The sequence below is a fragment of the Ptychodera flava genome, unplaced genomic scaffold, assembly GCF_041260155.1.
Source record: "Ptychodera flava strain L36383 unplaced genomic scaffold, AS_Pfla_20210202 Scaffold_28__1_contigs__length_4768798_pilon, whole genome shotgun sequence".
In the NCBI taxonomy this organism is placed as follows: domain Eukaryota; kingdom Metazoa; phylum Hemichordata; class Enteropneusta; family Ptychoderidae; genus Ptychodera; species Ptychodera flava.
The window spans coordinates 2,568,274-2,591,135 of NW_027248350.1; the positions used below are offsets into that span (position 1 = coordinate 2,568,274).

At 40.1% G+C, this 22,862-nt stretch overlaps 3 protein-coding genes across 3 annotated transcripts; 2 read left to right on the plus strand and 1 right to left on the minus strand.

The window, feature by feature from the left end:
- The first annotated feature begins 6,630 nt into the window (after window positions 1–6,630).
- Window positions 6,631–7,495, plus strand: LOC139127015 (histone H4). The gene has a single exon (XM_070692945.1). The coding sequence runs from the start codon at window positions 7,122–7,124 to the stop codon at window positions 7,431–7,433; it is 312 nt and encodes a 103-aa protein (XP_070549046.1). The 5' UTR covers window positions 6,631–7,121; the 3' UTR covers window positions 7,434–7,495.
- Window positions 7,496–8,759: 1,264 nt separating this feature from the next.
- Window positions 8,760–13,520, minus strand: LOC139127013 (uncharacterized). Its single transcript, XM_070692944.1, has 2 exons — window positions 12,095–13,520; window positions 8,760–8,917 (listed from the first exon to the last, which is right to left on the minus strand). Exons 1-2 carry the CDS (start codon window positions 13,309–13,311, stop codon window positions 8,911–8,913), a joined length of 1,224 nt encoding a protein of 407 aa, XP_070549045.1. The 5' UTR covers window positions 13,312–13,520; the 3' UTR covers window positions 8,760–8,910.
- Window positions 13,521–16,729: 3,209 nt separating this feature from the next.
- On the plus strand, window positions 16,730–17,222 carry LOC139127027 (histone H3). Its single transcript, XM_070692955.1, has one exon. It carries the CDS (start codon window positions 16,773–16,775, stop codon window positions 17,181–17,183), a length of 411 nt encoding a protein of 136 aa, XP_070549056.1. The 5' UTR covers window positions 16,730–16,772; the 3' UTR covers window positions 17,184–17,222.
- Window positions 17,223–22,862: the final 5,640 nt, after the last annotated feature.

The following is a 22,862-nucleotide window of genomic DNA, read 5'->3' on the forward strand; positions in this document are numbered from 1 at the left end:
TGATTGTTGTTTATCGTCCACCACCTTCAAGGAAAAATTGTTCAACATCCGGAGTATTTTTCAGTGAATTCACATCGTTGTTGGAATGCGGTGTCGTTTCGCCTGGAAAATTGCTCATTCTTGGTGATTTCAACTTTCATATGGAAGATGATACTGACCGCGATGTCATCAAGTTCAAAGAACTTTTAGTATCATTCGACCTCGTCCAACATGTAAGTGGCCCGACTCATGAGAAAGGTCACACACTAGATCTCGTAATATCGCAGTCATCACAAAATCTCGTCAAGGACTTGGAATCGCACTGTCTCCTGCCATCTGATCACAGTTCCATCCACTTTGTGTCTAATTTGACCAGGCCTCGCACCATGAAGATCAAAGCAGTTAGTCGGAAGATATCTAGTATTGACTTCAATCAAGTGATGTCATGTATGGATGACAATCCTTTCTCTTTATTGAAAGGCGCATCTGTGGATATGCTGGTCCAAATTACAATATCACTTTGTCCAGGGTATTTAACACTCTCGCCCCAGCAACAACGAAAGTTATCAATGACAAGCCGCGTGCACCTTGGTTTTGTGATGCAATACGTGATCATCGAAAGGAAGTCAGAAAATTAGAACGTTCCTGGAAGGCAAATCCCCTAGAGATTAATAAACAAATCTTCCACGCGAAACGCTCTGCCCACAATCGTATCGTCAACAACGCCAGATCCGCCTACTATCGTTCAAAGATAGAAAAATCTGATCAACGAAGGTTATTCTCTGTTATCGATGATATCATTGGTGAGAAATCATCATCTGCCCTGATTCTGCCACACCATTGTGACCCCAAGGTTCTGGCTGAAAAGTTTTCGGACTTTTTCTGTGAAAAAGTGATGGTGCTCAGAGAGCGATTGGATTCTACGACCGAGTACAAGTGTTTAATGACTGTGGTCCACCACTTGATAATTTCATGTGTGTTTCAGAGCAATATGTTTCTAAGTTAATCACATCAATGAATTCCAAATCTTGTAAACTTGACCCAATCCCGACTTCCTTGCTGAAAATATGCCTTCCATTGGTATCATCACGTATTACTGACATAGTAAATGAGTCGTTTAATTCTGGTGTTTTTCCACAGTGTCTTAAACATGCCATAGTTAGACCTTTGTTGAAGAAGTTTGGATTGGATCAAGATCAATTGAAAAACTATCGCCCTGTATCAAATACTCCATTCATTGGCAAAGTCATTGAAAAAATCATAGTAGATCAATTACACCATCATTTAGCATCGTCTCAGCTGTATTGTAAATTTCAATCTGCTTACCGCAAATTCCACAGCACAGAAACGGCTTTGGTAAAGTACAAAATGACGTCATGCTTTCTATTGATAGTCATTCAGAAGTGATTCTCGTTCTTTTAGATTTGAGTGCTGCATTTGATACCATTGACCATGACATTCTTTTAAAAAGGCTAGAGACTCGTTTTGGCATTAAGGGACAAGCACTGGATTGGTTTGCATCATACCTAAAAGGAAGGACTCAGAGTGTAATGGTGAATGATATCGCTTCTGAACCACGTGAACTTTTATATGGAGTCCCACAAGGCAGTGTCTTAGGGCCATTATTATTTACACTTTATTGTGCCCCCCTTGAGAACATACTGGAAAAACACTCGATAAGATTCATGCTGTATGCTGATGACACACAAGTTATTTAACCTGTAAGCGGGCTGATCATTCAAAATTACAGATTGAAACCTGTGTGGACGAGATCCGTGAATGGATGGCCGTTAATAAGCTTGTTTTAAATGATAATAAGACAGAATTGATTCACTTTCATTCGAAATTCAGACCTCATACACCTCTACCTGGACTACGTGTCGGAACAGATCTAATTACACCTTCATCCGTTGTCAGAGACCTTGGGTTTTATTTTGACAGTGTTGTTTTAGCTCATAATCAAATTATGCAAGTTTGTAAGTCAGCCTCGTTTGTTTTAAATCGCATAGGTCGTATCCGTAACGTCTTGGATAGCAAAACTACTGAAAGATTAATCCACGCCTTCATAACATCACGCCTAGACTACTGTAATAGCATGTACATTCATCTACCTGATTATCTCATTAACCGGTTACAACACATACAGAACTCAGCTGCTCGCTTGGTTACTCGTACTAGAAAACACGAACACATCAGACCTGTTCTTCAAGAGTTACACTGGCTTCCTGTTATCCATCGAATTGATTTCAAAGTTCTTATGCTTACATACAAATGTCTCCATGGCCAAGCTCCAACTTATTTGTCAGATCTTCTCATTGTTATTAAACCTAGTAGATTAACACGTTCTGCGAATGCTACAAAACTTGTGGAACCTCGCTATAATCAGGAGCATTATGGAAAGCGCGCTTTTTCGGTAGCTGCTCCCAGGCTGTGGAATTCCCTTGATGTTTCTATTCGAAACGCACCTTCCCTGTATTCTTTTAAAACACAACTTAAAACCCATCTCTTTAGGAAGGCTTACGGGATGCAATAATTATATTTCTCACAGTGAGTTTTTTTATCTAACTCCATTAGTGTTTTCCAATGGTGTTTTTAAAGTTGAATCTTTTAGCGTGTACAATTTTGATATTTTACCAGATTGCCTAGTTTTACATTAGCTCGAGTGTGTGTGTGTGCGTGTGTGTACGTGTATGTTTATGTATGCTTGTTTGTAATGTTACTTATTATTTTTATGACAACTTTAATGTACTTTCTTTTTTATCTATAAGTGTTGTAAAGCGCATTGAGATTTTATACTATTATGTAATGCGCTATAGAAGAAATAAATATTATTATTATTATTATTATTATTATTATGTATGTATAGACACATATCCTTTATCGTATGTTTGAAATATGCACGAATTGTATACAATTATTTACATTTTATTTATTTTATTATACAAATTATTATAGCATTTATATACATGAATCTAAGTTATCGTTCTGTGTTTGCTTAAAATATCAGCAGTTCTGAACTTGAATAAATCAACCTAACTATTGTGATAAATTGTATATTGGGTGAAGTTCAAAGCATAATTTTGACATAACAGTTTTGCAACACCGTACTAACGTAGGCTACCATGTGCAGGTATCAGTTATCCCCAGTCCCTAACTGGTTGAAGAGAATTTATTATAGGACACGTTGCCATTACTAAGAATGTTCCTGAAGGACAGATTCATATTTCCTCCTTTCATGACAAACAGTGATCATGATTTCTCGTTTGGTTGCAGATGGTGATCCAGTGACTTCAGGACAGCAAAGGACCAATTCACCCTTAACACCTTTCTCTACCTACTTTACTATGGCTTTCTTGCAGCCCTCTATTCTGTAAGAATTTGAAATTAAAATTTGGTCGGAAACATTTTTCTCATTAGTCATACAGCAGAGAAATTCTGTATGTAGCTTTATGAAATGCAATTAATTTTCAATAAATTAGCATAGCATTTGCGTATTTAAATATCGAGAAGTTTTACATCATTGTCTGCTAAATTTCCTCTTGAACTGTTTGTCTCGCTAATTTAATTTAGTTCATGCATATGCAACGACGAAATATGGCAGTTCCTTTTCATTTTCAACACTTTCTATACAACAAGCTACTGTAAATCTTTAGACTGAAAGACTCGTCATAATTAGGTGATCTACCGGAACCATCACTATTTATAGTTGAACGTATACTTTTGAATATCTGTCTTATCTGTCTGCGAAAAAACCTCTTGCACTAAGGGACGGACCAATAAATCTTGGAGGGTTTTCAAAAAAATCAAACTAAAAAGTGTGTGAAAAGAATCTTCAGACTAGTTCGCAAAATAAAATAAAAAAATCAGAACGCAAATGTGTAAAAAGTCTGCAAAATTCGTATAAAATTTTGAATTTGTAGAAATTTTACCAGCGGGAAGCGGCTATCTGTATGAAGTTGCGGTAATCTCATCTTTTTATGAATTTTATATCTCTGATAACTTGCAAATTGTAAAATTATAAAGTCAGTTTCCAATTCGTTTCCTATGTACATAATTTAGAATGTAGCAGGTAAACAACTGAAACTATAGCATGGTTGTCAGGACGGAAAGTTATATTTTGCTTTTTAAGATCTCAGTGTACAGATACAGGCCAATTAAACAGTTTATTCACTTTTCACAGTATTTTCTTGCAACAATGAAGGCAAAATGGGTGAACAAGTGTTAGAAATATGCCAATAATGATGAAACAACAAATCACAAGGCATTTTCAGTTCGCAACAAACTTTTTTATCATTTAAGATTACAATATGTAACATGCCATCTATCCAGCGAAACACGACACAAAAACACGTGAAAGGGTTGAACTTCAGGTTTGTGTATAGCAAATACTGAATGAATCTGCAAGACTAATCAACCGTTATCTTTGTGTGCAGCAAACACTGAACGACAATTTTCTGAAATAGTAATCAAAACATTCGGTGTCAGTTTTGACAAAGCAAATTACCTGAAGACCTCCTAAAAATAGAAAATTGCATAAACACTATATCTACACTACCACATGAAGACACCTTTGACCTCAAGAACTCGAACGATTAGTTTCGTCGGACTAATTTAAGCTTATAGAGATGATCGCATGGAGTTAACTGATGCGGGGTCCTTGTACTATACAGGTATAACGACGGCAACATGTAACTCTTTATCGTAATTTTGTGAACAGATCAAGCACATCCTTGTGTGAAAGTGAAAATTTCTCAGTTTAAAACAATCAATTATATCAAAATTTGTCCATATTAAGCTTACTGATATTACGAGTCACTTGGAGTGGTGTAACCGTGATCAAATCAGTTGTGTTCATAATTACAACCCAGCCAAAACCAACTCGCCCGATACAAACTCGCCTTATACCAATTTGTAATTTTTACGAGCGAATCATCCTGACAAATCATCGACTCCATAAGCTTATAACGTCTGACCACAGTCTCCATGTGGTCTGTTAGACACCATATTAACGCGATATTTACGACTGCTGGCAGTACGCTCCGTGGTCAGTGGATAACAATTGTTCTGTGTGTATCATTTGATAAAGTTGTTTTATTATGGAGACAATGCTTTAAAATTGTAGATGTGATGTTTGGTTGGACTTGATGGGACAAAGCATGGTAAGATGTTCTGTCATTTGCTGCTTTCTGATTTCCAATACTGTACGTACGCATTGCGAAACTTATTAGGCCTATATGTTAGCAGTTTTCTTCTACCTAATCACTTTCATGGTAATACTATAGTGGCAGTAACACTGAGGATATGAGGCTGAAGATTGTGAGGACATGTTGCAGTAGTTTGTTGGTGTTGAACTGTTGTATAACAAAAACCAAACAGACATGAAACTGGCTGTAATTTGGTCTATGAGTTTAGTCCTCAGGTACTTTATGTATTTTCATTACCAGAGTAGAAATTTCCACTGAGCCTCAGTAAAATTTGCACTCAGATATCACAAGAGGCAAAGGAGGCAAAGGTCTTGGTAAAGGAGGCGCCAAGCGTCATTGTAAAGTTCTTCGTGACAACATCCAGGGAATCTATCCGTCGTCTGGCCCGTCGTGGTGGTGTCAAGCGTATCTCTGGTCTCATCTACGAAGAAACCCGTGGTGTGCTCAAGGTGTTCTTGGAGAACGTCATCCGTGATGCCGTCACCTACACCGAGCACGCCAAGAGAAAGACCGTCACCGGCCATGGATGCAATCAAATTACATTGTGTTAATTTTCTTCTGTGTGTTTTTCAGCCGCTTAGACCATTATGCTTAGACGCGTACCTTTTACAGTGGACGCAAAACAAAGAATTTAATTACTTTGGCATAACAATACTATCAGTAATCACTTAGCCATATGTATGTTTGGGCTATGGTGCACAATCTCTGTTTATTTATATGGATGTAGGACTAACAAATCAAAAAGTCCTCCACGGTCCCTCCTAGCTCTGAACACACTTCGTCAAACTTAATTTTAAATAAATTTTATATCTGACTGTTTACTTAGAAAACAAAAGATTAGCACATCATGACACATTTGGATAATTTTTGTTTCAAAAATTTACATTTGTAAAAAAATTATTCATAAATCTGATTGTGATCACCCCCGCGCACGATCTAATGGTCCGTCCCCTAATCTCCCCTCGACTTCTATCAACCACGGGTTTCCCCTCCCCCTCCGTATTTTCCGGTACCCAATATCGAAAATCTTCTCCCCGCCCACTGAAAATAATGAAATTTCTTCCTCGCCCACAGGAAATATCGATTTTTTCTCCCCGTCTCGACGTCAAGTGATTATTTTTAAAAAAACTGCACACGGACACCTTTTTGCACGGATAGCTCAATTATCGGCACCTGATTAGAGAAATACAGTCACATGTGGTCTATTGCTGCGAATCCGTAGCCTCTGCCACTCGGGTAGCTTGGTCATTGGAGTGGACTCCCAGCAGTCAAGGAGTGGCAGGGCTCGTTTTCGCAGCAACTGTGGTCTATTCCGCGCTGCGTCTATATATATGCGCCCCATAGACGTGTGTACATATGCCTGAGAAGGCATATGTACACACGTCTATGGGGCGCATGTATTGACGCAGCGCGGAATACTGTATAAATAGTGCATGCAGCGGCCTTCGCCCCGGTGTGAGGGACTGTCTTGTGCGTTCACAAGTAAGGGAAAGACGGAAAGTAATGGAAAAAACTTTTACCTCTATGATCAAATCTCAGAATCGAAAAAAAAAAAGCGTTTCCTCTTTCCTGTGCCGTGTTCCTAACCACAAGCAATCGAACAAAATAAAGGCAATCTCCACATGACAAACAACAGACAGACCCGGGAGACAGGCGCGTTGGCGGTGGACTCGTGGAGCAGAGACAATGATTGTTTCTGAGGGAAGACCAGCAGAAGCTAGGTTCAATTTCAGGATCGTCCACTGAATTAATATATGCATTATAAGCCAATCAACGGTCACAATACTAATGAATAATTCATTACATTCTGTCCAATAACAATCATGCATGGGAATCTGACATTGCTACTACGTTCGCAACGACGGTATATAAATACGGACACTCACTATCCTATGATATAGCTCTCTCAAACTTCTAATTTGTAGAGAATCACTAACAATGTCTGGACGTGGCAAAGGTGGTAAAGGTCTTGGTAAAGGAGGCGCCAAGCGTCATCGTAAAGTACTTCGTGACAACATCCAGGGTATCACAAAGCCAGCAATCCGTCGTCTGGCCCGTCGTGGTGGTGTCAAGCGTATCTCTGGTCTCATCTACGAAGAAACCCGTGGTGTACTCAAGGTCTTCTTGGAGAACGTCATCCGTGATGCCGTCACCTACACCGAGCACGCCAAGAGAAAGACCGTCACCGCCATGGATGTCGTCTACGCTCTGAAACGCCAGGGCCGTACTCTGTACGGTTTTGGTGGTTAGACTAACCAATAAAACTTTACAAAAACCGTAACCACACAACGGCCCTTTTTAGGGCCACACATCCTCCAAAAAGAGAACTACCGTTATCTCTTGTGTGCAATCTACAAGTTAGTCCTCGCATGCCAGACTCGAAACCTGCGTGCGGCGCGAGCGCCAAGCCGCGAGCAGCGAGTATCCGCAGGTTTCTAGGTCTGGCTAGAACCGACGTGCTATATATACTGTCCAATAGAATGCTTCGAAAATCGGCTGGATGAAAGAGTATATCTGTTGTTTATTCATGAATGTAGGTGGAGCGTCTAAAAATAGCCTTTTGAATTTGACTGAATGATCGTGTCATTCATCCAGAAATGTTTCATTCGAAGTAAACTGCTGTACGTTGACCTCAGACAGTACGGCTTCATGAAATCACGGTTACGCTATCCCCAGTGACCATGATGAAAAAAATCTGCAAAAATGATCTGTGCCGTTGAAGAAAGTGGTGATGGACAGTCTGAAACCGAAGCAGGAGGTAGCCATGCCAGATTATCTGGAAGGAGACGACGTTTCCGTGAATTTGCCGACAAAATATGGCCAATCTCTAATTTTAAGATTGCTCCGGCCTTGCTTCAATGCTTGCGATTGCATTTTGTTGATCGTCGACATCCTCTATGGAGTTTGCTTTTTCATTTGCTCCGTTCAAAACGAAGCTCAGATTTTGGCCCCATTCAACTGCCGATGAGCTGGTGGTAAATGGCCTAACAAATAAATTCTCGCCGTAGATTTTTGCTTGAGCGTTTTTTTCGGCACAGATATGTGAAACGTGGTGGACAAGTACAGTGAAAATGCGTTATGCCGTCTGTACGCGGTGGTCCAAAGTTATACTTATTAGCATAGGAAAGACAGCCCACTTTTGACGTCATCACATTCCTGAGCAGTTGGTTCTTGCCAGACCTCGTAACCTGCGGTTACTCGCTGCTCGCGGCTTCGCCGCTCGCGTCGCATGCAGGTTCGAGTCTGGCATGCGAGACTATCTACAAGTATGATAGTATGCATTACTTTTTGAGTCCGTGTGTGTACTTTGGGGGTGAGGTGTACGACAGTGTTGCCAATCTCAGCAAATAAATGTAGTGAAATTGGAAATTTTATAAGTGCGCGAAGCGCACGAAATGAAATTGTAATTTTATGAATAAACTGAAGTAAGGTATAATTATGTATTCTCCATGACTTCGCTTTAGCGCCCTCTATTGACCAAGCCCTTCAAAGTCAGAAATTTACCCATGATCCTCCTCTCCAATATTGGCGGAGAGGATGTCAAGGGAGACAAAATTTGCACACCACACCATCATAAACATTTCAACAATTTATTTCTAACGATATGAAAACTGCTAGATAAACAGTCAAATCCATGGTAACACCAACTGTCCAAATATCAACACAATATTATCACTTGCAATCTGTGTCCTATCCCTATGCAGCTTGTTCACTTATCCATGCATGATCAGACACTGCAAGAGAAAAAGAAGAGTTCTATAAGTCATATATAGGGATGGGAGGGAGGGAGCCATAATTATACCTTACTTCAGTTTATTCATAAAATTACAATTTCATTTCGTGCGCTTCGCGCACTTATAAATTTCCATTTTATCTCATAAACCTCCGTAAGGTATAATTATGTATGTTTAAAGTGTAAAGGTCTGTCATCATTGACCAATTCCTCTATATTTGTGATGACAGAACTTGCTCTTGAAATTTGCTACTTGCATTCTCTACTCTTCTGTAGTAAAACTTGTGAAATGTTGAGGATTTTGACCAATTTGCTATTTTCATGATCTCTCCTGAGGAGAGTCCTTGTGTTTTGGCCTTTGAGGTACTTGCTGACCGAACTGAGTGTCCTTTGAATTTTTGTATATCAATTCCAGATGCCTTCATCAGCTTCTGGAGCCAATGTGCAATTGTGCACGTTACAACTGGTTTGTGTGGCTTAATAAAGCTGAGAAACAATTGCTCCTTCTGAGCTTGTGTTTCTCTCCAATGTCCTGTACGAGCCAAATATTCTCTTAGGCATTTTATGACATCTAACTGTTCATCATGTTCAAAAGTATACAACACTATTTCAGCTGGTGGCTGACCTTGCCTTCGAGTTTTTGTCAGACCAGCTAGCTTAAACTGAATCTTGTCACCAGTATCAACCATGTATTTCAAGTTGATTTTATGTAGCTCAGATGACCTACTTGCGTTTGTCAAAGCTATTAGCATTACCAGTTTAAGTGTTAGTTCTTTATTTGAGAGATCTTTATTCGTTTTCTGTGCTTTGATATATCTCAACACAGTATCAACTTCCCATGTATTCTCATATTTTGGTTTTGGGGGCCGAGAATTGAAAATTCCTGACATTAGACTTTTGACCAAAGGTTGTTGTCCAACTTTGATTCCATTAATTTCTGGGTGAATTGCAGATATAGCAGAGCGGTAGCCATTTATGGTACTATACTCAAGCCCTTGATAATACAAAGAACTCAGGAATTCTATTACATTTGCCACAGTGGATTGAAACGGATTAATTTCCCGTTTAGAACACCAGCAATCCCACTTTTTCCAGGCGCAGTTGTAAGCAGTTTTGGTACCAGATCGCCATGATTGCAATAGCAGTTCTGCAGCTTTGTTTGAAATGCCTGCTGTAATGGCCCTTTCCCTGAAACTTTCCATGCCGCTAAATGCAGGTGTCCCTGCTCCATCAATGGGTGTTTCTCGCCTGTGGGTGAGATAGGAGGTTGTCCATTGAGGGAAGTAATATTGGATTGTCTGTGCACATTAGCAGGAGTGTAGGGTACCAAGTCTGAGATTGCCAAGTTGGTGTGATCAGAATCATTTCTGTTTGTTCTTTCTGGATTTTTAGCAAACATCTGTCTATCAGGCAGAATGGTGGAAATGCATACGCTTTTATTGTTTTCCAACTCATTTGAAATGCGTTGTTTTGACTGCATAGGGGTCTGGTTTCCAACTCACATATTTCGGAGTTTGGGCATTGAGTCTGTCTGCAAAAAGGTCTATTTCGATTGGACCCCACACTTGAACTAATTGTGCAAACACTGCTGGATTCAGTCTCCAATTGCTGGAATCTGTGATGTGTCTGGATTGCCAATCTGCTTGCACATTCATTACTCCAGGGATGTGTTCTGCTGTGAGGATAATTTGTTTGTGGAGGCAGTAGCTCCATAAACTTTTTGTTACTTTTAAAAGGTTCTGAGATCGGGTACCCCCCAGTTTGTTTATCTGGGCTACCACTGTCATGTTGTCTGATCTTATGTGTACATGAATATCTGACCTGTCTTTGGTTAAAGCTTTCACAGCAAAGTTGGCTCCCACTAATTCTAGCACATTGATATGCATTTTCGATTCTTCCTTGCTCCACACACCGTTTAGTTTTGTATTGCCCCACACTGCTCCCCAGCCCTGTTTGGATGCATCTGTGTCTATGATCATATCTGGGCCTGGAGTGATTATTGCCCGGCCATTCCATTCTTTGAGGTGGTGGATCCACCAATTTAGTTCTATTTTGCACTGATCTGTCAGTGAGACAGTGGTCTCGTAAGTCTTTCCCTCTATCAGTGCTTTTGCTTTTGTCATTTGAAGATGGCGATAATGAAGGGGGGCAGGAAGAACTGCGAGCAGAGTTGATGTTAATTTGCCTATCAAGCTGGCTAGTTCCCGAACAGTTGTTGTCTGTAACTTTACCATTCTCTGACATTGTGTGTGTATGTCCTGTAGTTTGGCTTGTGGAAGGGATAATTCCATTGTGACTGAATTGACTATGTATCCAAGGAATTCGATTATCTGGGTCGGATCTAGTACTGACTTCTTCCAGTTGATCACAAAGCCAAGATTGTGTAGAAGCCATATCAAAGTATTCCGGTCCCGAATTAGGTTCTGTTTGGATTGATTCAGAATGATTATGTCGTCCAAATATATAATTATCCTTAACCAATTCGTCGGAGGAATGCTACAACTGGCTTCAGTAGTTTTGTGAATGTTCTGGGTGCTGATCCCAGGCCAAATGGGAGGCATTTGAACTGGTATAGTCTCCCATTCCACTTGAATCGGAGAAATTTTATGTGTTCCCTGTGTATCGGGACACAAAAGTAGGCGTCCTTCAGATCTATCTTGCACATGTAATCGTTTCTTTGTATTAGATTTTTCAACATGGAAATCCCTTCCATCTTGAAATGTTGGTATGTCACAAACTGATTCAGCGCCCTCAGATTGAAAATAGGCCTTACCCCCGTCTTTCTTTGGTCGTATGAAAAGGTTGCTCAAGAACTGACCCTTCACTTCTGACACTCTCTCTATTGCATTCTTTTGCATCATTTCTTGTATCTCCTGATCTAATGCCTGTGTTTCCTTGAGTGATAGCCTTATTACATTTGGCTCTTTCTCTTGAAAGGGACTGGCATAAAAATCTATTTTGTGCCCTTGTATTGTCTCTAAAATCCACTGATCCTTGGTCAACTTCAACCAATTTTCTTGAAAAAATCTCAGCCTCCCTGCCATTGGGAGCCCCATTTGAACAATTTTGCTTAATTGGAGATGTTGAGTTGCCAAGTGAAGATTCACTTCTGTTTCTGCTACAAAATCTAACTGTTTTGTGAGGTTTCCTATGTAAGACAAGTTTAATATGACTGTACCTGGTTTTGTTGCCTGTTGGCTTGTACTGTCCTCGCCAGCCTCTTTTGTTGGTTTTGAATTTGATGTATCTGCCCCCATCACGTCCACCTCTGGATATGGATGAGGGCCCACCTCGAAAGGGCTGGAACTGATCTCGTGGTCGGCTCTGATATTCAAAGCGAGGTCGCTTGAATTGTTGGCTACCTAGAGTTTCTCCTATTTCCTGGGCCTTTCTCTTCACCTTTACATGTCTTTCAAGTTTCTTATAGAATGTATCTCCAAACAGAGATTTATTTGTGTGTTGCAACGCTGGGGCATATTTGTTTAACAGTTTCTTTGCTTTCTTCTGGCTACGAGCAATTTTAGCAACTATACCTAATCTACGCTGGTATATTGTAGCCACATTAGCCTGGCCAAGCATCAGTATCGACTGCTCAACCAACGATAACATTGTCTGCAGGTCAGTTTCCTCACCTGCTCTCCCACAACGAATGTCCTCAAGTTCAGACCATAGCTTACCAAGTGGTCCCATGACATTAAGGACTCTTTGTTGAACACGTTTCAAGCCTGTGTCTATATTGACACATATCTTACTACTGCGTTTATCGATCATTTCTTCCATGTAAGGGTCAAGCTTAGCAGCCTTTAATATGCTAATATTAGGCACAGGACTGTCCTCCAACACCTTGTCTTCAAGAGTACTATCTGACAAAAATTGTCTGAAGTGTCGTTTTACATAGCTAATCATATCAGCATCCAGCTTACATTTTGGTTTTGAGGAAGTTGGGTCAAACCTAGTGTAAGAATCACAGTCCACATCATTAGTTGGCTGTCGCTTTTTTGAGGCACTTTTCTTGTGCTTCCCTTTGTCTGTTGAATCATCACTCTTTCTATTTGCACTGCTTTTTGAGACATCACTATCAGTGTCGCTCGAAGTGGAGGTGTTACTATCAGTGCTAACTGTAGTACTGCTATCACTACTACCTGAGCCTGTAGTGTCACTATCACTCTCTTCATCAGTGCTAGTATGTCTATCAAACTTGCCTCTGTATGGCTTTTTTCTGCCCTTACGCTTTTGGCCTGATTTCCGAGGAGCTTTCTTAGGTATTCTATACCCGTCTAAGCCTGTCTTAGGTACAGCTTCGCTGTCGTCTGCTCTATGGCTGGATTGTCCGCCATCTTGCTTTTCGTGGTCTGCTGCCACTACTGAAACACAATCATTGACATTTTCTGCCATGATCTTTAGGAAATTTCAGAAATTGTGTTACAGGAATAGTGCTATACACTTTCCCTCACAAGTTCTTGGTGTGATTTTATCCAGATATTTCGGATGGCTGTGATACAGCTTGGATTACGACAGCAAATTTTTCTCTGACATCAATATGGCGAAGCCAATATTGGAGAGGAGGATCATGGGTAAATTTCTGACTTTGAAGGGCTTGGTCAATAGAGGGCGCTAAAGCGAAGTCATGGAGAATACATAATTATACCTTACGGAGGTTTATGAGATAAATTGCATTTTTTTTGGTCAGGTACGGTACGATACCTCGAAACGAAAATCCAATGGGAACTGGGAATAGGATAAGTATGGTCAAAGGTCAAATTCAATTGAATTTATTTAAAATAAATTTGAAAACGTCTCAAAGAAAAAATGCTCCGCTTTATCGTCAGGGTTTGGGCCGGCTGATCGCTACATCTCACGTGGACCAGACAAGCTGGCCAACATACAATAGATCAGGACATGCATGACATGTCGACACTGCGTCTCGCTCGTGGACCAACCGGCCAATAATAGATCGGGAAGACTAGTTCAAGGCGGGTTACGCAGTCAAGGCGGCGGGTGATAGGGGCATGTTGCCTGTCAGTAAAGGTCTGTAAACGGGTTGCCAGTTTCAGACCACATAACTGTCACGTGTCTGTGAGATTGGAACTGTATCCCCAGTGCTGTGAAACTGACTGGTAGAAGTGACATGTAACAAAAGGGGGTGTTTCAGCCTTAGTGAGGTGAACAGCATTTTGAGTAGACTTGGTTCAAGTCGGTGAATTTAAAAAATTTAAATCATTTATAATAGTTTCTCTTGTGTCTCTCCTATTTCGTACAAACCTATCCGGAATTTGGCAGCTCACGCCAGGTTTTCCCAGCGATTGTCAATGCATCACGTTGAGTCTGCGCAGTAGTGAGTTAGTTTCTGCCGGATTCACTGTGATTCCGGGTGAAACTCCGCTGTATAGCGTTCACTCCACTCATCGCGTTCACCCTACTCATGGCGTCCACTCACGCGCGCGTTTCACATGAAAGCAGAATACAAATCATTGCGTTCACTCCACTCAAACATTCACAAATCACAGACTTGAATTCCGGGTGAAAACTCCGCTGTATAGCGTTCACTCCACTCATCGCGTTCACCCTACTCATAGCGTCACTCACGCGCGCGTTTCACATGAAAGCAGAATACAAATCATTGCGTTCACTCCACTCAAACATTCACAAATCACAGACTTGAACCAAGTCTACATTTTGAGCTGTGTAAGATTCTAATTTCATAAGATGAAAACCATACAACATAAAAAGTAACCCTTTGTACAAATTTATCATTATTTGTGTTCTCATAAATAAATATTGCTAAAAATCCCTTCATTCATTTCCTTCATCCATTCTTAAGATCTTGTCTGATCTGCCACTTGAGCGTAAGAAAATTTTTCACCATGTTTTTCAGTAAGATCAGCTGCTTTTATCCTTATCGTGCAAAAGTGTATTGAAGCAGGCTCTGATGTCAACTGGGAGGTCTATCTGTGGAAAAAAGGAAATAAATGGTATGGACAACAAGTTTAATAAGCCAGGGTTTATTTTCATCCTGTCCTGTAGTAGAAACCACCTTTCAAAGGCACCCTGTAAAACAGTCTTGTTTTGTCAGTCCCACTGGGACCCTGTTTTTGTGCAAATAAGCTTGATTATACCGGCTTGAATTCTCTGAATATTTCACATGGAGCACAACATACTTATTAGACTTGGTTCAAGTCTGTGATTTGTGAATGTTTGAGTGGAGTGAACGCAATGATTTGTATTTTGCTTTCATGTGAAACGCGCGCGTGAGTGGACGCGATGAGTAGGGTGAACGCGATGAGTGGAGTGAACGCTATACAGCGGAGTTTCACCCGGAATCAGAATCCGGCAGAAACTAACTCACTACTGCGCAGACTCAAACGTGACGCATTCAATCGCTGGGAAAACCTGGCGTGAGCTGCCAAATTCCGGATAGGTTTGTACGAAATAGGAGAGACACAAAAGAAACTATTATAAATGATTTTATTTTTTTAAAATTCACCGACTTGAACCAAGTCTACCAGTCAACTTGATACTAATGTGTATTGCAATTTTAACTTTGCATAGGTACAAACTTAAGCAGTTATGATCTCGTTCTGATGATCAATGCATTGAATTCTACTTTGACAACACTCTGGAAAGACTGCTATTTCCCAGGCACGGTTACTGTGTAATACAGTTTTACTGTGCAATACACCACATGGAATCTGGATGTATAGCTATAAAAGACAACTTTGTCTTGAATAAATAAAGCAAACAAAATGGGTAAGAACTGGAAAAACTGGTTTTCTGTATAACACTGTTCGAACTGTGCAGTTTTTCTCTATAGCAGTTTTCTCAATTAGCTACTGGGAATGTGATTGTGTGGTAGTTTTTTGTCTAATTGGAGTATACAGAGGAAGGCACATCTTTTGACGAATTAGATTATCCATCAATTATTGATATTAATTAATTTGATTTCAATTAATTGCACCTCATTGTGTTCAAGCTGTTTTATAGATGGGCACATCTGCAATATGTGTAATCTGTGAGAACATAGGGACAGGCTGTTACTTACTATGGTGACTAAACTGGAACTAATACTTTGTCTAACATGTCACATCATGGAATGTGACTGTCATGTAAGTGTGTTGATTTGATGGAGGAACAGTTGTGAGATGGTGTTGACACACTGCATCGCCAACAAAGAAATGTACAATAGAAATAGAATAATAGGTTGTGAATAAATGAGCAGGAAATTGAACAAGACAGTGGTAGCATGCATTATGGCCACATGAGATAATGACAGAACAATGGTCCAATTTGAATGAAAGCTATTAAAGTCATGTGGTTTTTATGGAATTATGGAATTTTATGGAACTTTTACCGCATTAATTTGCATTCTCTGTTTGTTATTAAAAGGTAAAAAGTGCTCTCTCATTGTGCTCTGCACTTTCTGTTCCCAAACCTATAATGACAATTCAGGCGTTTGAGGGCGCTGCTGCCCTTGCTTTCAAATGCAAAACGTCAAGCGACGCTTTCTGCAAATCACCGTTTTGCTTGTTTTGTGATATTGCCAAGATATAGGTAATACTAGAACTTGTTACCTATATCTTGGCAGTATGGTTGAGGGTACGCTTGTTTTTGGTAGTTTGACTACCAGACGGAGTGTCGAAATGTGGTGTATGGATATAGTCCCAGCGCGCGCCTCAACGTGCTTCAAATGCAAAGCAAGGATCGTATAGGTGTAATTATATATGCATTATCAGCCAATCAACGAATGAGTCCTGCCAAGAGTTACGGACCAATCAGCGATTTTGGCGCCATCTCCAAACAGTATAAAAGTCAGTCGCTACATTGTTCTGGCATTCGAAGTCGTTCATCGTCAAGAAGAAATGGCACGTACCAAGCAAACCGCTCGTAAGTCCACTGGTGGCAAGGCCCCAAGAAAACAACTGGCAACCAAAGCCGCTCGTAAGAGCGCACCAGCAACCGGAGGTGTCAAGAAACCCCATCGTTACAGGCCAGGTACCGTAGCTCTTCGTGAGATCCGTCGTTACCAGAAGAGCACCGAGCTACTGATCCGCAAGCTTCCATTCCAGCGTCTGGTCAGAGAAATCGCCCAGGACTTCAAGACCGATCTCCGCTTCCAGAGCTCCGCCGTCATGGCCCTGCAAGAAGCCAGTGAAGCTTACTTGGTCGGTCTCTTCGAAGATACCAACCTGTGCGCCATCCACGCCAAGCGTGTCACCATCATGCCCAAGGACATCCAGCTTGCCCGTCGTATCCGTGGCGAGCGTGCCTAAATGTGTGCCTAGCATACACAAACCAAACGGCCCTTTTCAGGGCCACCACATCCTCAAAAAAGAGAACTACCGTTCGCTCGCCTTTACACGTGCACTATTATCAGTACATGGCGCGTTTCTGCTACAAAATAAAGATAGAGCTTTTTTCATTAGTACATGGCGCGGCTCTGCTACAAAATAAAGATAAAGCTCCTAGAGTCTGTTATGCCGTTCATACACAGGCCATTGAAACGTCTCTGAAACGGTTCTGGGCCAATACTGGCACAAAAAGTCATGTATGGACACTCCGAAGTGGTTCTGAAGCGTTTCAGATTTGAGACGGTTCAGTCGGCCCGACCTGAGCCGTTGTAGGGATTAACTCTATCCGCAAATCGCTGTATGGACAGACTGAGACGCTTCAGAGGCGTTTCAAACGCCCTCACGCGACAGGTATTTGTAACATAAAACAAACAACAACCAACATACATATTCACTTTCGCAATGGCTGCCGAACACAGTACTACATCTCGTGGTAATAACTGGTCCGACGACGAGATAAGCTTGCTAATTTCGAATGTATAAAGTGTGAAAGAGGCTCCCCACCTAACTATCCAAAATGTTTTTGTGTCGAGTTTGTGTTTGGTTCGTTTCAAAAATGTGTTCCTACATTCTTATCCGATTGTTTGTGTTAATAAAAAATGTTTGTTTCGCCTCGGATATTTGTAGGGAAGTTTGGATTAGTGTGTACGGTAATGTTTGTTTGTGTGGGGAAAGCTTATGGCGAGACGCAGCCGGACCTATGGTGTTACAAAGTTGATAGAGTGGCCCCTTGACGCTAGCGTTTCGAAACCCGAGTGTGGTTTCTCATCAGTCGCAATGTAGATTCTTTCCTTTGTTTGGTTTGTGAAAAATTATTTTAATGTGTTTTAGTGATCTTACTCATCGAATAGCGAGGCAAGAATATCAATGTTTGGGTCTCTTTGTGAGTGCATTTGGTGGTCTGGTTTGTTTGTTTTTTGTTTCTCACTTCTGTGAATTTTGTTTTGACTAGTGTGTCTTTTAGGTTTTTGTTTCTCTTGTAGGCAATGATTGGTGATTCTGGAAATAGATTCCTTAGAGTTGAGTCCTTCTCCAGTTCGGCCCAATGTTTCAAAAGAATTGCTTTAAGATCTTTTGTTTTTATGTAGGGGCTGTATGTTGTACTGAAGATGAGTTTGTTTGATGTTTCTTTACGTGTAATTGTACGGTTTGTTAGTGTATTACGAATACTGTGGTTTATTTTGTCTGTTATATTCGTAATTTCGTTGTTTGTGTATTCTCTGTCGAGTAGTTATTTCTAAAGAGAGCGACTTTTTTAGTGAAGTCGTCATTGTTGTTACAAGTGCGAGCGTATCGAAGGATTTCACCTTTGATAAAGCCATTAAATGTTGCTGTCGGGTGACACGATTCTCTATGTAGAAATTGGAATGTGTCTGTTGGTTTAGTATGTGTTTTGATGTCGAGGATATTTTCTTTGTGGTATCTTGCACCTTTGAAAACTACTACATCTAGGAATGTAATTTCTTGTGTTGAGTTTTCGTATGAAAACTTAAACGTTGGGTGCATTGTGTTGATTTTTTGAATGAAATTAGTGAGTTCGGTTTGTGTTCCCAGAAAGATTGCAAAGACATCATCTCTGAATCTTTTCCAGAAGTGAATGTTGTTGTTGTTGTTTACGATTATTTTCTTTTCAAGTTCATGAAAAGCAATGTCGGCGATTTCCGGCGACGCATTCGATCCCATGCTGCAGCCGCGGGTTTGACGGAAGTATCGCTTGTTAAATTCAAAACTGTTGTGTTTTAGAATTAGTGAAAGCATTTCTATTAAGTCTTCCGTTGGTGGTTTTTTGATACCGTAATTTGTTTGAAGCGAGGTTTGTGAGTTTGTGAGTTTATCCACAGTATGCTTGGCCATACACACCTTTTGAACTCGAGAGGGCGCATTAAGACGTCTTAAATATCAAAACAATGGCTTAATTTTGTGAGTATGGACACGAGCGGACCCAAACTATTAATCCCCTGTGTTTACAAATCACAAATAAAGTCGCTGAAACGTTTCAATTTTTGCCTGTATGAACGAAGTATTTGTTTATTGATCGATACGAAAAGTCAACATTCATTGCTCCAAACTCTAGACTACGTAGACTAAGGTTCGTAACACTTCCAACAAAAAGTGTAAAGCAGTTCGCGCTTCGAAAGTAACTTTACACAGTTACTCCCACATGCGTGTGCTTAGCTCAGTTTTATGATATGTAGCGTACCCGTTCCAAACTAAAGCTTAAACAAAAGCTACAAAGATTCTGGACATCAAAATGGCCGCCACATTCGAAAACTGCGCCATCATTGTTTAGACCATGGATTTATTACACGGCTGACAGGCTGAATTTGGATACCTTATAACCTCGTAACGCTTTCTAGGTCCAGGCCAAATTAGAAACTAAAGGTTTGGGTGCAGGTCTGCAGGCTATTTATCTTGTGTAGCAGGTTGTGTTTATGTAGCTGTGATATCGCAGCGGTACTTGTGGCGTGTATCGAACGCGATCGGGTCATTGAGGTCATCGCCACAGTCCCGCTGCGAGCCAACGCATAGGCTTCGTTGGCAGTTTACGACGACACCGACCGTTGTCGTAGATTTAGCTTGCAAAATAATGAACTATATTAGCCTTTGAATAAATAAACTTGTATCATCTTTATCATTGGACTATCTGAGACTCATTCTGTGCGCCTGCTAACTTTCTTGAAGATAAGAACACGTACTTTCGACCATTTTCCCCGTGAGCCGTCGACGGTTCTACGATGTTTGCTCGATCGCGCGTACAACGCATTGAATACGTTGGAGGTCAAAAGTTCAAATTCAAGCAGGAACCATCGACGACTCATCGAAAAACGGTCGAAAATACATGTTGTCACGGTCGGGCTCGTTAGCAGGAGTAGAAGATGAGGTCTCAGATAGTCAGTGATACAGTAGGTATACTTTTATTTTTTGCATGCTTTATCTATTTATTATTTTGCGAGCTAAATCTACGATACCGGTCGGTCTCATAGTAAACTGCCAACGAAGCCTATGCGTTGGCTCGCAGCGGGACTGTGGCGATGACTCAATGACCCGATCGCGTTCGATACACGCCACAAGTACCGCTGCGATATCACAGCTAGTTGTTTATGTAGCATGCCGGATTTTCTAAACCGAATGCAGATGAGAGATCAGACGATACAGAAGAGCCAATGATAAAGAAATCGTGTGAAAAGGAGCAGAACTAAAGGTTACAGTTGAAACTTTGAATATTGGTTTGGTGGCTGAAAAATCCGAAGTTCAATTATTTATTTTTACCGCGTTGTTAAACTAAACATGATGTATCCTGTATGATTCTCGGTTTTCCTGACGTAAGTAACATCCACACATGACATAAAGCAGACTGCAAGGTCCGTCGAGGGCGCTAGCCGCCCCGAGGGACAGTATTTCATTGCTAATTTGAATAAACTGAATGGTGATTATCACTATCTCATTATCAATTTTAAAAGTCAACAACAACCGAATTCCAATAGTGTATGTTAAATACCGGGAAGTCACTTAGACTTACAAAAGTGAATTTACCAACAAAGCAATCTTCTTAGGGACGGACCATTAGGTCTTGGGAGGGGGGGTGGTCAAAAACAGAAAAAAAAAATTTCAGAGCAGAAAGTTAGGAAAAAAAAATCTTCAAACTAGTTTGCAAAATAAAAAAAAAATAATCAGAAGACAAAGGCGTAAAAAAAAAATCTGCAAAAGTCTTTAAAATTTTGAATTTTTTTTAGATTTTACCGACAGAAAGCAACTTTCTGTATTATTTAGTACATCCTCCCGGCACATTTTTAATTTTAATTTATACATTTAGAGTGACTGTATCCCTTATACTGGAAGTTGTGATTATCTTATCTTTTCAGGACTTTTGAATTCTGATCACTTGAAAATTATGAAATTATAGAACCTGTTTTCTACTTGTTCCTGCGTACAAACCAAGCAGGTACACTAGGTAAAACATTGAAACTATTGTTAGGGAGGCCAGCAGGTCGCCCAGGACGTGCTGAATTGACACTCAATCACCAGTGACTTAGTCATGTTCAAAATTGAAAAACATCGATAACGGGAAAGAAAATTGTGGAAAAAAATACATGAGGCTAAAAATTAAAAATGCAGCTATTCTCTTATATGTTTTTTATTTCTTTATATGAACTACTTACTTTTTGAATAAACTGCAAAATTGAGCTAGAAACGGTACCGGGAACAGCGATCTGAAACATGGCAGTTACATCGCTGATTTTGAAACGCATTTTTGAAGGTGAGCCAATCAAAACATCCCTTACATCGAATACTCATTTGAAAGCCCAGATCTCGCTCTTTCTCGCAATATAAGGTTCTTCACCAACATAGGGCAGTGTATATGACCAAATCCGAGACAAAAAATTGAGAGCGATTTTTCCGAGACCTAACCCGACCAACTCTCAGTGAAACGTCCTCTAGTACGCAGTTTATCATTATTTCTTTTGAATTTTTGCTAGAAAAATGAGAAATTTTGAACAGCTCACGTATTTATTGACGGAGATATTGACCAGCGCTTCACAGTAAGTGAGGCTACCCACAATTCTCCATGATCTGTACACACGGAGATCACTCATTGAACTGGAGCAAATTTCTTCTGTACACAGAACAGCTCGGTCCATATATCAAAATTCTGGGACCATAGTTTTGATAATCATAATTCTCTAATTTCTCACGGTGAATAATGAGAAGATCAATCCCTTTTGCGCAGAGGAGATAGCAATTTTGTGATTTTGTCGACATAGATTTTTGACAGCCATACACAATATTTTCAAGGAAACTAAGGGAATAAGTTGCATCTGTGTTGGCAAAAGAAAGGGTATTGATTTTTTTAAATGTTTGTAACAAAGGAAATTTGCATGTCTGACAGGTGGTATGATGAGACCATCTTAGTTGCTGATAACTTTACCATGACAAGTATGCAATTTTTAGCACCTCCAAACATCGACTTCTCATTCAATTTACTCCTGAATTTTAAAGATGATCAATAATTTTGGAACATAGTTTTTAACCAATAATCCTTAAATTAAATTCTAAGTTTCAAATTGTTCAGAAACTGATAAAATTGAAGAAGCCTTTACCAATAATGTCAAAACTCCACATGGCCCAAGTGGTGATGTTTTGAAAGCCTTTATTTGGATAAAATACTTTTTGTAGGTAGTTTTAATGCAGTAGAGCTATTCAAAAGTGTCATCAGCTCAAAAGACCTTCAATTTGATATATCACTTATGCCATTTGAGCTTAATATTTTCATTTTGTCATTTCTCGTTAAGTGTCGTTCATCCGTTGCCATGGATAAATCCAATATGGCCACCATCGTAATCGCGTAATTTTAGGATACATTTGTGTGTGCCATTGAAATCTATCTCCATGCCAAATTTGGTACAAAAAGATGTTTTATTAACAAAGTTTACAGCAAATTTACTGTAAATTTCAGCTAAAACTCCTTCATTTTGTCCCATTGTTCCCATTGTTATTATATGTATTGTCTTTCTACAGAAAGAGTAAAAGTGAATGTTTTAAAAAGCTATAAAATTGTAACCGTTCATCCAATTTCGAAAATTCAAAAAATGTTTAGCTTCT

What these genes read in the sequence shown, in the direction of transcription:
- LOC139127013 (XM_070692944.1), bottom strand. Translation starts at nt 13,311, where the DNA reads ATGGCAGAAAATGTCAATGATTGTGTTTCAGTAGTGGCAGCAGACCAC.
- LOC139127015 (XM_070692945.1), top strand. Translation starts at nt 7,122, where the DNA reads ATGTCTGGACGTGGCAAAGGTGGTAAAGGTCTTGGTAAAGGAGGCGCC.
- LOC139127027 (XM_070692955.1), top strand. Translation starts at nt 16,773, where the DNA reads ATGGCACGTACCAAGCAAACCGCTCGTAAGTCCACTGGTGGCAAGGCC.